The sequence below is a fragment of the Octopus bimaculoides genome, chromosome 21 (genome assembly GCF_046866305.1).
Source record: "Octopus bimaculoides isolate indiv1 chromosome 21, ASM4686630v1, whole genome shotgun sequence".
Classification (NCBI taxonomy): Eukaryota; Metazoa; Mollusca; class Cephalopoda; order Octopoda; family Octopodidae; genus Octopus; species Octopus bimaculoides.
In genome coordinates, this window is record NC_142948.1 from 24,068,281 (window position 1) to 24,080,774 (window position 12,494).

The window sequence follows — 12,494 nt, forward strand, 5'->3', positions numbered from 1 at the left end:
AAGTTGATTTAATCAATTTTACCCACCTCTCTTAAAATTACTGGCCTTGTGCCTAAATCGGAAACAACAGTTAAAGCGTCAGGCGAAATATGCTTTGCAGTATTTCTTTTGTCTTTTTACATTTTGTGTTCAAATCCCATTAATGTCCACTTTGTCTTTCATCCCTCTGGGGTCGATGAAGTAAAGTACCAGTCGATATAACGTTGGCTTTGTGTGTAACTTAGGAACAGTTATTAATTTCATCGATGTTGAGGACATTATAAGAATTCATAAACTTAGAGAAATTGGGAAGATTGCTTTGGTCCAGTGGTACGAACGCTTGTCATGTTTATATGTTGTGGGTTCGAGTCCCTTGGGCAGCCTTCGACCATTTCTGTCTAAAGGTTTGTTTTTTTTAAACCTCAGTATTTATAGTTTTATTTAAGTTGGCGAGCTGGCGGAATCGTTAGCACGCCGGGCAAAACGCTTAGTGGCATTTCATCTGTCTTTACGTTCTGAGTTCAAATTTCACCGGGGTGGACTTTGCCTTTCATCCTTTCGGGGTCATTAAAATAAGTAGCAGTTGATCACTAGGGTTGATGTAATCGACTTAAGCCCTCTCCTGAAATTTCTGGTCTTGTGCCAAAATTTGAAATCATTTATAGCTTTATCTGGTTCGAGATCCACCGTTCTATAAAAGAATCATTAATATATTATTAAATTTAAAATACATAGGTTAAAAAAAACGAAAGAAAAACAACGGAACATTTCTAATTTTCGTTTTAATTTTATTATTATCGGTACATAACTCTGCTGTTTGAGATTTTGGCAGTGTGCTTGCAAAGATGTCTGCGTGTCGTCTGGTAACTAATCAGAACTGCGATGTCCGCGTGTTTGATTAGTCAACCTCCACATCAGTCGATATATCGCAAGTAAAAAGAGTAATAAAACTAACTTCGATCGGGACTCTAATCCACTTGTTGGTTGTCTTCCGTGGCGCTGGTTTTGGTCCTGTTTTCAGAAGCCGCATCACCGTTCATTGTAACCACCTCAGTGGTGTCCCTTCTCCTCTATTACTGTACGTTTTGGTTTTTGAGCCCTGCTGCAGAAACTAGCGATTTGTTGACGGGCTGCGGAAAAGCCACGTCAACATAGGCAGAGATGTTGCCATACGATAGAGTCCAATACCACGAAAATGGATGTTGTTGACATCACAATGAGGGACGCTGACGTGACGGGAATAACTCGATACCAGGCGAAACGGGGCTTTGCTGGCTATCATCATGGGTGTCTTGACAGAGTCTGGCTGGAACCAGACGTTTAAATAGGAGAACTGGGCAGGTATTGTTGGAGCTGGACCGAAGGAAGACTAAAAGTGAATAGTTATTAGTGCCTTCAGTGTGACTGCTTCCTTTTAACTAAAGACATGTCTGCAGAAAAGGCCAAGGAAAGTACTGGTGGTGTTGCTTATGAAGTTATTTTGAAGCCTGCATCAAATTATACCCCTCATAAGCCTGGTTCTCCTCCCAAGGAGACTCGGTCTCTCACCCAGGAGGCTATTGCTGATAAGTTAAAGAAAGCTCAGAAGAGAAGAGAGTCTCTAGAAACCCAGAGATTGGAACAACTGCAGAAAGAACGAGCACAGCAAGTTCTTCAGAAAGCTCAAGAAGAAAACAACACCTTTTCCAAATCTACAAAAGAAAAACTTCGCAGGAGTTTGGAATTAAATAAGGAAAACAGAGAAGCTCAGATTAAGGTATTACAAGATCGTCTTCGGGAACATCGTAAGAAGGTATCTGACGCATGCAAGAATAGTGAAATGGTGTCCAAAGACCTGGAGGAAAAGATAAATAAAAAATTTGAGAAATATGATCAGAACAGGAGAGCCCAGATGCAATTGTTGCTCGATTGCCTCAGGGAGCACGACAAACATATTAAGGAGGTAAACAATGCTTGTGAGGAATATATCTTTTTTTTTTTTTTTTTACTTATTTTTTATAAACTGCTTAACCGCTGTACTTTGTTCCAGCTTTACCTGACCAAATTGTAATATCTGCCCTTTTGTTCTTTATGGAAGGGACATGTTCTACTGGTCAGAGATTGCATCTGTTGTCAACAACATCTGCAGTGGGGACTCGGAATGCTGTAACTGCCTCACCATATGTCTGCTAATTATCAGAAATTCTTGGACAGTATGCAGTTGTTCGCCAGATATATTTTCCCACAGTTCCTAATTTTTTAACAAAGCTGCGGTCCTGCGTCAACTGAATACCATGATTGGCTACCTGACATCTGTAATGTTGTCAGGTGCTTAGTTTTCTATCATTCGGGTAATGTGGTCGATGGTATATCAATCCTTGTAATCTGTCACGGATTAGTGTTGGGCAAGAACAGCAATGTTCTCCGAGGAAAAACTTGGACGTCAATGAAGGTCACTTGAGCAGTCTTTTCCAAAAGATTTCAGCCCAATGACTAATGAACAACGTCCATAGTTCCCTAGTCTGGTAGTAGTAGTAAGGTATCGCCAGTTTTGCGGGCATGTGAGTTTTGTTCGCTGAGCCTATTGGAGATGCGCGTAAAGCGACAAAATCCTTTTGCATGCACTCGTTCAGTGTCCGAGCATCGCTGACTTGTGTAGTTATGTCGAATAGCTTTTGCTGCACGTCGGACAGAGCTGGTTATCAGCCGAAGCCACCGTGAGATTTATTCACTACTTTTAGTTTTTGTAATTTCAGTTATTGTCCTTGTTACACATAAAAGAAATGGGTCTGGATTGCCAGAATCGATAAAACGTCGCACAAAACGCATCGTAGTATTGTTCCAGTTCTTTTATTTTCTGAGTTCAAATCACTCCAAGCTCAGCTTTGACTTCATTCCTCCAGGATTGATAAAAGCAAAGCAATAGGCAGTTCCTACTTCCCAGGTCAACTTTGCTTAAGGTCGGAAAGATGAAAGGCAAATTTGATTTTCGGGATTTGGATTCAGGATGTAAAGAATTGAAACAAATACTACAAAATAAAGTACCAAATACTGACCTGGACACTGACAACTGTCCTCCTCCCTCTCCCTTAGCCATGTGACTGTAAAAATGGAATCATTATTTGAAATAGATCAGTCTTAAGTAATTGAGAGAGGAAAAAAAATCTCATTTTGAATTCGTCGAAAATAAGCTTAGATTAATCATGTGGTTTTTAAAGTGGAATTTTTTTTAGTGTTATTTTTGATTATTTCTAACTACTATATAAAATTATAAACCATGAAGGGATTACTACATGAAAAACCACAGCATCGGAAGCAACAAGAGGGACCTTTTATTCACCCCTGGCTCGACTTTGCAAGAAATAACAGCTACATATATCCCTCATTATCATATATAATATTAAAGCAGCGAGCTGGCAGAATCGACCTTTCGTCTATCTATTTCAACTTCAAATAACGCCGCGGTCGATTTTGCTCTTCACCCTTTCGGGGTCGGTAAATAAGTATCAGTCGAGTAGGGACCTCCTAACTATAATAGAAAGAATTGTGACAACACTGCCTTAAAAAAAAAAAAAACCCGGATATATTGGCTAATATATTAAACTGGGGTGGTCACTTTGGAAGGTATTCGATCATAGGCTTGTTGAATCAAAATTGACCGAGTTAAACAACAATAACGATCACAGTTGGATTCTCTCCAAGTCTTGAAATAGACATTCATCTTAAAAGATGAAGAGTTCCACTGAAAAAGGGAGGTAACCGGAGAAACATTCTTCTTCCAAACAAAATGGAGACCTGAATACTGTCTTTGTTAACTTTTATTGTAAATTATTTATTTTTTTTTTTAAATATATTGTCTTTCTATTTTACAATTTGATACATTAAGAAGAAAGGGAAAAATGTATATGTACTCGGTGAGTGATTTCGGATTTATTTGTATTTCATTTTTTATTTTGTAACTAGAAACACTCTCTGCCTTTAACTCTTGACAAGAAAAACAAACTTTTACTATTTAATAATAATAATAATCACTGTAACATTCATGAGGGCTGTATTTATTTACCTGACCTTGGTACCGTTTCTTTCGTTTATTTATTTATTCTTGTATATTAAACAGGTTCTTGTGCTTATAAAATGATTCCCAAATCAACTTTGATAAGTGATCTTGTTATGAATACTATAAACGATCGCCTCTAAATTAAAGAAATGTTTCCAAGACTCGAAGATAATATTATTATTATTATTTTATTTTTGCTATTTCGGCAAATAATATCGATATATAAACAAATTAGTTCATATTTTGTGTAAGTAAATGAAGCGTGACTGCTGTTTAATAGCTTGGGTTGTTGTTGCGAAACACAGTTGTAGCAGCAGTTTATTTAAGTTTATTATGTTAGCATTGCGACCACATTTTGGAGTGGAAGAAACATTTCTATGTAGTTAATGTTGATGTGTGTGTGTGTGTATGTGTATATAGCTTATATATATATATAATATTTATTTGTAAACTCAGTTTTTATTCAACGCTAGCAGTCGAAATTACCGTGATATAATTAGTTATTAAACGAATATATATATATATACACACACACCTAAATATATACATCCAGCCATATATATATATATATATATATATATATATATGTATATATGTATATGTGTGTGTGTGTGATTCCGTCACTAATTTCATACAAATATTTTTAAAGATTACAGCAATAATATTTTCATATATATGTATATATATATCTAGTGTGTGTGTGATTCCGTCACTAATTTTATGATACTATTTTTAAAGATAACAGCAATATTTTCATACCTATATGTGACTTTCAGTATTAATTTTGCGGAATATAGTTTTGTTGTCTTCTGGTTTTTATTCTACTTCTTTTTGGTGAGTGTGCATTGGGGGGAATTAAAAGCTGATTAAAAAAAAAAAATTTTTTTCATTGCAAGATAACTTTGTTTTGTTACTTGATACTTCGTTTCGGGTTTTGCCTTATAACACGATTAATATTAATTCCCGCTTCTTGGAGGAAACAAATTGCAGGCTTCGGATTAATTAGCTTTGACTACTATTTCAGGAATCTGTGAGGTTCAGTTGATTGGAACTATGAGTCAATATATTGGATAGTTTGTTGTACTCTTGTTTTAAATCCAGCACGTTAAAAACACCCACTTGACGATGTATAATAATCAACGTTTACATTTTTAAACACTTCAGTCGGCTGCTGTATTTTAGTCTCACTGTTTTTAATTATGTTTTAGTTGACATGAGGGACATTCAAATATAATCGCTGAAGTGTTGTTGTTTAGCCCCTGTCAACCATGATCATGCAGTTATATGATCATTCCAGCTATGGTACTCCCGCCTTTTTAGGGACATGTAGGACTATATTATCTTTGTGTAACGGTAGGGTGTGAGTTGAAGGAGATTTGGCTGTTATTTCCAGTAGGTTGTGTGACCACGTAGCCTTGCTCATTGGCTCATTATTGAAGCTTCGAAGTTACTGTTACTCCTTTTTGTACATGTGTGTGTAATATATATATATATATATATATATATATATATATATATATATATATATATATATTGCCCTTGAGGTTGTGCTTGACGACTTACCAACTGCTGGCGTGTGGGTTCTCGGTCACAGCACAGCTAACCCATATGGATGTTTTCCTAGAAAAGTCATTTTCTGAAAATTGATGTTGACTTGGTTCTAAGGTTGGTAAAGAATGGTATGTCCGCAAAAGTAGCTGCATCAACCTTTCTCAGACAAAATATCTAAATTTGTAGGGTATCCAGCCCATTGCTAATGTGAAAATAATATACATGCTTGAGCAGTGCTCCGCAACCTGTGTTCCACGAGGCGATGTTAGGTGTGCCGCAGTTTAACCTGGATATAATTTTTTCCCTTATACTTTTAGTTGTATTTTTAGTTCAGGTGTGCCGTCGAATTTCGAAAATATAAGTGTACTGCAAATGAAAAAAAAAAGGTTGCGGAGTACCACTTTTATCTTTTACCTGTTTCAGCTATTAGGTTGTGGCCATGCTGGGGTACCACCTTGAAGAATCTTTAGTCGAATGTATCGTCCTCAGTATATATTTAAAGCCTGGTACTTATTCTATCGGCCTCTTTTACCAAACCGCTAAGTTACGGAGAGGCAAACCTACCAACACCAGATGTCAAGCAACGGTGGGGGTAGGCAGACAGATATCTGTATGCATATATACGACGAGTTTCTTTCAATTTCCGTCGATAGGAATCGACTCGTAAGGCTTTGGTTGGTTTGAGGCTATAGTAGAAAAAAATATGTGCAAGGTACCGTGTAGTGGGACTGAATCCTGGACCATGTGGTTGGGAAGCAAGCCACACCTGTGCCCTTGCAAGATTTTAGCTAAATCAGTTCCCAAATACTTAGTGTGAGTTATATATTTTAAGGAATAAATATCACAGCCCTGCACCCACACTTATACACATCATTTATTACATCCACATTTTCCCACCATTCACTACATCCACCCCTCAACCCTGTCCAATTTCTACGTTTGTCACCTCTACATTCCTTATTCATTCCTCTACTTGAGTTCATCATTGTATTCACTTTTTAATCTATTCCCCATCGCTAGTCCTTTCTCACTTTCCCATACACCTTTACAACTTATACTCACCTGTACCCCTGTTTTTCTCCTCCTCCTGCTCATTTCTAACTTACCTTGTAACTTGCCTCTACCCTGACACTACACCACTTAATTTATCTTTTTCCAGTTCCAACTTAGTTACTTTCTGCCACTCTTCTATAATGTGAGTAGCTATATAGCTCCTCTGTGGTAATAAATCTGTTCAGTTCTGGTCCCTTTTTTCATACTGTAGCCTCTTGTTTCTTAGCATAAAGATGTCTCCCTCTCTACTGTAGCCTCACTCAGTTGAAAGTGATCTTAGAGTTGAAAGCTTCATGATGACTTCATTTGTACTGGTGCTATAGGGATGTGTGTGTGTGTGTGTGGAAAAGCACACAGTACACTCTGTAAAGTGGTTGGCATTAGGAAGGGCATACAACTGTAGAAATCATACTAAAGATGACATTGGAGTATGATGCAGTTCTTGGACAAATTGAATCCTGTTACACTGTCCAATCCATGCCAGCATTGAACATGGATGTTAAATGCTAATGTTGATGTTTTCATGAGTTGGATGGGCTTTCTGTTGCACAATGCATCACCACTTGCTGTAACGCCTCTTCCTTTATGAAATTCACAATCTTGAGGTTAAACTTTGTCCACTTCTTCCTCTCAGGTATTCCTTGCCCTTCTCGTTCCACAGGTTCCTTTCACTTGGATTGCCTACTACTTGTTTACCCAACTGTCTTCCTTCATATCTGTAACAACATAGCCTTCTCTCTTGTGCACATCATCTAATTCCTCTTAAATCTGGTTTCTCTGTTAGCTTATTCATGCTACATCATTCCTGTACCCTTAACATACACCCAGCAAAGAATATTGGCCTTATTTAATTCCAGCCTTTACAAGTTTTCCACATGAGATACACATCTTTTGTTAGCATACAACATTATACTTTATACACAGCTGTCATATAATCCACTTACCACTCCTTTGTTTCCAGTGGAAGTAATAGCTTTTTCCACCTCATTCTTACTCTGCCTACTTACTATGCTTTCAAAACTTTTCCATTGCTAATTAGGTCACATAGGTAACAGAAGCTATCAGCTACTTGTATCGGGCCTTCTGAGCTTTAAGAGAATTTATTCCACCAGAGTTCTTGCTGCTAAATATTCCTGTGCATTTGTCATATACAATATCTTTCTTCTCTGTCTGTACCTGTGATCCCATTCCAACTTGTACATCCATAGTTTACATTCGGTACACCTTATGGAATTCTTTATCTATCTACTCTGTTACCACTTATCAGACATAACCTCTTACCAAATAACATTAACCCTGTCCTGTTGTGTTCCTGCTGTCATATAGGAGTAGCTTGCATGTCATCTCTGCTGGATTCTCGATAATGAACAAGTAGAAAAAGATAAAGTACTAAACTTAGTCAACTGTGTTTTTGACTCATTGTTAATGGTGTCCCCCATAGCTGTTCTTTACTTTCGTTTTTAATGGGGGGGGGGCGAATTTGCATGAAACAAGTGTATGATGAATCCAGCACTTTGTCCAGTAAACAAGAAACTCCTAGACTTTTGCAGTTGGGTTTGGATGAAGAGTTTACACTTAGGATGGTAATGAGTGATTCGGACAATCAAACTGGTGAAAGTGTGAGGAAAGTAGCAAGTTGGGTGAACAAATATAGTAGTTGAGAGACAGGTCTGTTATTATTATTAAAATCCTGAATTTTTTATGTGATTCTGTCCATCAGTTTTCCTGCAATCTTTACTATTGAGCTGTATGTGCAACTATTTTATTCTGCTTAGGAGCCTAGGTAGAGGGTAAAGTTAGACACGGGTCCAGATCTGAAAGGGTTAAAGTCTTGTCTTGTCTTTACTAAATTTACTTTAAGGCTCTTGAGCTGAGGCATTTTTTCCACATTGGAATTTCTTTTCTAATTCCTAAACAAATTTAACTATAAGAATTAGGTCATCAGTGTAGAGTTTCCTTTGGTCAGTCAGCATTAAATTGTTCTGTGGTGGGGTGGGGCTGAGAAGAGCCCTTTCAGACACTTCTCATTACCTTTCTGGTGTCTCTGTAGATGGTTTGGACAAATATTGCAAGTCTTTCATCTGCATCTAGTTTTCTTGAAGGCCATGAAACTATGGAGCATAGTTTCATGTCAAAGGGCTTCTCCAAATAGAGGAACGCCAGGTATAATGGCTTACACTTAGCTAAAAGACTCTTGTAAATGTTATTGCTCAAAATGTCCAGTAAGGAAACTAGGTGATAAGTTTTTTTCAACTTAAGGCTAAAATATTATGAACTTGTTTTGATAAATTGCATGGGTCAGGTAAAATTTGAGACAGATTTTTTATGGTTGGTTGCTCTTGTCATTAACCCTCAACTGTTCCCAAGCAAGGCAATATTTCCTCATGGTCAGACATGAGGTAAGAAATGAATGCTACTGTTTTGGATGACTTCAGTTATAACTCTCAACACATGGACACACACATGATGGGCTTCTCTCTGTTTTCATCATCCAAATTCACTTGCAAGACTTAGGTCAGTTCAGTACTATAGTAGAAAACATTTGTTCAAGGTACCATTCACTGGGACTAACCTGAAACCATGTGGTTAGGATGCAGACTTCTCAACTGCACAGCCATGTCCGTGTCCACACACACGCACACACATAACTGGATATTTTGCACATTTAACTTTTACTGGCTTTGAGTTTTCAGGTTAGTTTGTCTTACCGTCCATATTTATGAAATCTCTTATTAGTTGTGTTCAACATAATCTTCCAGAATCCCACTCTGTAATAAATAACATGTTGTAGTGAGTGATAGGCTCAAAATAGTGCAAACTATTCATCACTTGCATTTTTAAGGAAATATATTGATCTTGCCGCTATTATTGTGGTTGTGTGTGTGTATGTATTTTTATAAACACACACATACACACTAAATTTCTCACTGAACACGTGGATAACCACGACTGTATTTTAGCATGTATAGCTTGCAGAGATCTCTAAATCCATTCATCCAAACCTAACTTTATCATTGCTTGTAGCTTTACTAAACTACTAAGCATGGGGACCCCGTCAGCAGCCTTTTCTAGGTTGATGAATGCAACATTTGCTTAAAAATAACTGAAGTTATCTCACTAGAAACAGCTTTCTTTTTTGGTTTTGATTTGACTTGCAAACCCGAGCTGCATGCCATTTGCATTGTACTCTGAGTTCTTTTTGTTATGGTTCCTATCATGTCAATAGGAACTCCCTTGTCATTTCCCTTCTCTGCTATATTTCCTTTAACTTTCATTGTAATGGATGATCATGATGCCAGTCATTGTGGGTCCTTCATCTCTTGTTTCAGTCTTTGCACTATGACCATGTCAGTGGCACTGCCACAAAGTGTCTCAATCCAACTGATCAATCTCAGTACTTAATTTTTTAAAATGTTGGTACATCTGTTGGTATCATTTGCTAAACTGCTTAATTACTGAGATGTAAATAAACTGACATCTGTTGTCAAATAGTAAGGGAACAAGCACGAAGACTGGTGCGCATATGCAAACTGATGCCACATAATTTCCCGTGCTGGTGCCATGTAATAACACCTGTGTGGGTGCCACATGAAAGCACCTGTGCTGGTGCCATGTAAAAAGGCTCTTGGCTCACTCTGTAAAGTGGTTAGTATTATGAAAGGCATCCAGCCCTAGAAACCAAGCCAAATCAGACTGGAATCTGGTGCATCTCTCCTACTTTCCAGCTCTGGTCAAACTGTCCAACTCATGCCAACATGGAGAATACATGTTAAATGATAATGCCGCTGGACTGGCTCCCGTGCAGGTGGCATGTAAAAAACTTCTTTTTGAGCGGGGCTGTTGCCAGTACCGTGTGACTGGCCCTCATACCGGTGGCACGTAAAAGCACCCACTACACTCTCGAAGTGGTTGACGTTAGGAAGGGCATCCAGCAGTAGAAGCTCTGCTGGATCAGATTGGAGCCTGGTGCCGCCTTCTGGCTTGCCAGTCTTCGGTCAAATTGTCCAACCCATGCTAGCATGGAAAGCGGACGTTAAACGATGATGATGATACACACACACACACACACACACACACAGGTGAGCATATAAGTGTAAAACAAGGTGGAAAAAATAGTACTCAGATACCAAAGGTAGAGTAGTGTATTTTTTTTTTATTAAAGCTGCAAAATTATCACAGAACTGTTACTCAGTTTCATGTCACCATTCATTGGACAGTTGTGATAAATACCTGGTTATCATATATGTGGTGGGCACCCACACAGTTTCCATCAACCAAATTCACTCACAAGGCTTTGATTGGCCCAGGGCTGTAGTCGAAAACACTTGCCCAAATTGCCATGCTGCAGGACTGTACCTGAAACCCATGGTTGCAAAACGAGCTTCCTAACCACAAAGCCATGTCAGCCCATATAACAAAGTTGCCAGGCCAGGAATTGAATCTCGGTCATCTGAGTGATAGGAATCTTAACCATTGAACAATAACTTTTTGTTCAGTTTTGTGTTAAATGAGTTATTGTGACTTAAAACCTCTTGATACTCTCAGTATTTCATTGTAATGGAGATTGTTTTTCATTGTCTCTTCATTTTCACTTTCGTTTTTTTTTCGTTTTTTTTTTCTCTCCTGATCAATCTCTTCAGATTTCTTTCTCTTTATTTGTTGTTTACATGCTCATTCTATCCTTTTAATGTTTATTGTTCATCAACATCTAATAAAGATGCTTACATGACATTTTTCTTTTCACTGTCAAATAAATGAGTTTTGTAGAATCAAGTATGCTATCAGCCTGTCTGTTAATCCATGTGAAGTGGTATACATACATTTTATGACAGTATAGTTATGGTCCTGTCTTGGCATAATTCCATCACACATTTCAATACATCAATTCTTTGCACATCTTTTGCCTACACTGAAATTGTTCTATTATTCCAGAATTATATCCTCTCCATGCACTTTCTCTGTGATGAGTATGACTGTATATCTCTAAAGCTTGCAAACTTCTTGGTTCTACCTCAAGACTGTTTAACCTAAGACAAGTTAACAGAATGTTGATAGCAGTTAATATTTGTGGCTTGGCAGAATGGGGGAGCATAGGACAAAAGCTTGTGCTTAACTGTTAAGCATTCACATTACTCTGTGAAATTCAATACTTTTTATTCATGCATTTTTTGAATTAATCCTGCATTATCTTGTAGCTTTGAGATTTTAATGAGGTGATTGTTTATTTCTAGAACATTGTAGGGTCAGATTTTGACAGTATTAACATAAAACATGAATATTTGCTAAAGGATTAATTATGGGTTTTTATGATTTGGGTTCAAATTCCATTGAGATGAACTTCAAGTTTTGTACTTCTGGGGTTGATAAAAATAAAGTACCAGTGAATTACTAGGGATTGATACAACCAACTTGTCACTTCCCTAAATTTATGGCCTGGCACCAATGTATCACTATAGATATAGAGAACTAGTGAAGTGTCTTAGCTATAGACATAATAGTGTGAATTATGGCATGGCTATGTTGTTGAGAGGTTTGTTTTCCAGCCACATGGTTTTGGGTTCAGTCCCACTGCATGGCACCTTGACCAAGTGTCTTCTACTGCAGCATCATGCTAACCATAGCCTTGTGAGTAAATTTGGAACACAGAAAATTAAATAAAACCGTGTGTGTGTGTGTGTATTTGTACTTATAGTTCCTTTGTGCTTGCTGGTTTATGGGCAATGACTTCCCTGACGCTGTTGTTTCCTTGTAGTCTATCCAGAAAGCTTGTGTGGATTTCTTGACATGTCTTGACATGTGCAATCTTTGTGAATGAAGAAGCTTATTCACTCAATTTGTTTCCATTTCTCCACATAAAACATGCCTGGGCCATTTG

At 37.7% G+C, this 12,494-nt stretch overlaps 2 protein-coding genes across 4 annotated transcripts in view; both read left to right on the top strand.

The window, feature by feature from the left end:
* The window catches only part of LOC106879064 (uncharacterized), a 94,071-nt gene that overhangs the window by 36,992 nt on the left and 44,585 nt on the right, over positions 1-12,494 (top strand). The window contains exon 1 of one of the 3 annotated variants that reach the window (XM_089338937.1): positions 3,720-3,872. The exons of the other annotated variants lie outside the window; for them this stretch is intronic. The gene's annotated coding sequence lies outside the window, so the exon portion shown is untranslated. Of the gene's footprint in view, positions 1-3,719; positions 3,873-12,494 lie in introns of those variants that run through there. 3 annotated transcript variants of the gene reach the window in all.
* LOC149131518 (stathmin-1-A-like) lies at positions 1,320-2,044 on the top strand. Its single transcript, XM_089338939.1, has one exon. It carries the CDS (start codon positions 1,406-1,408, stop codon positions 2,027-2,029), a length of 624 nt encoding a protein of 207 aa, XP_089195065.1. The 5' UTR covers positions 1,320-1,405; the 3' UTR covers positions 2,030-2,044.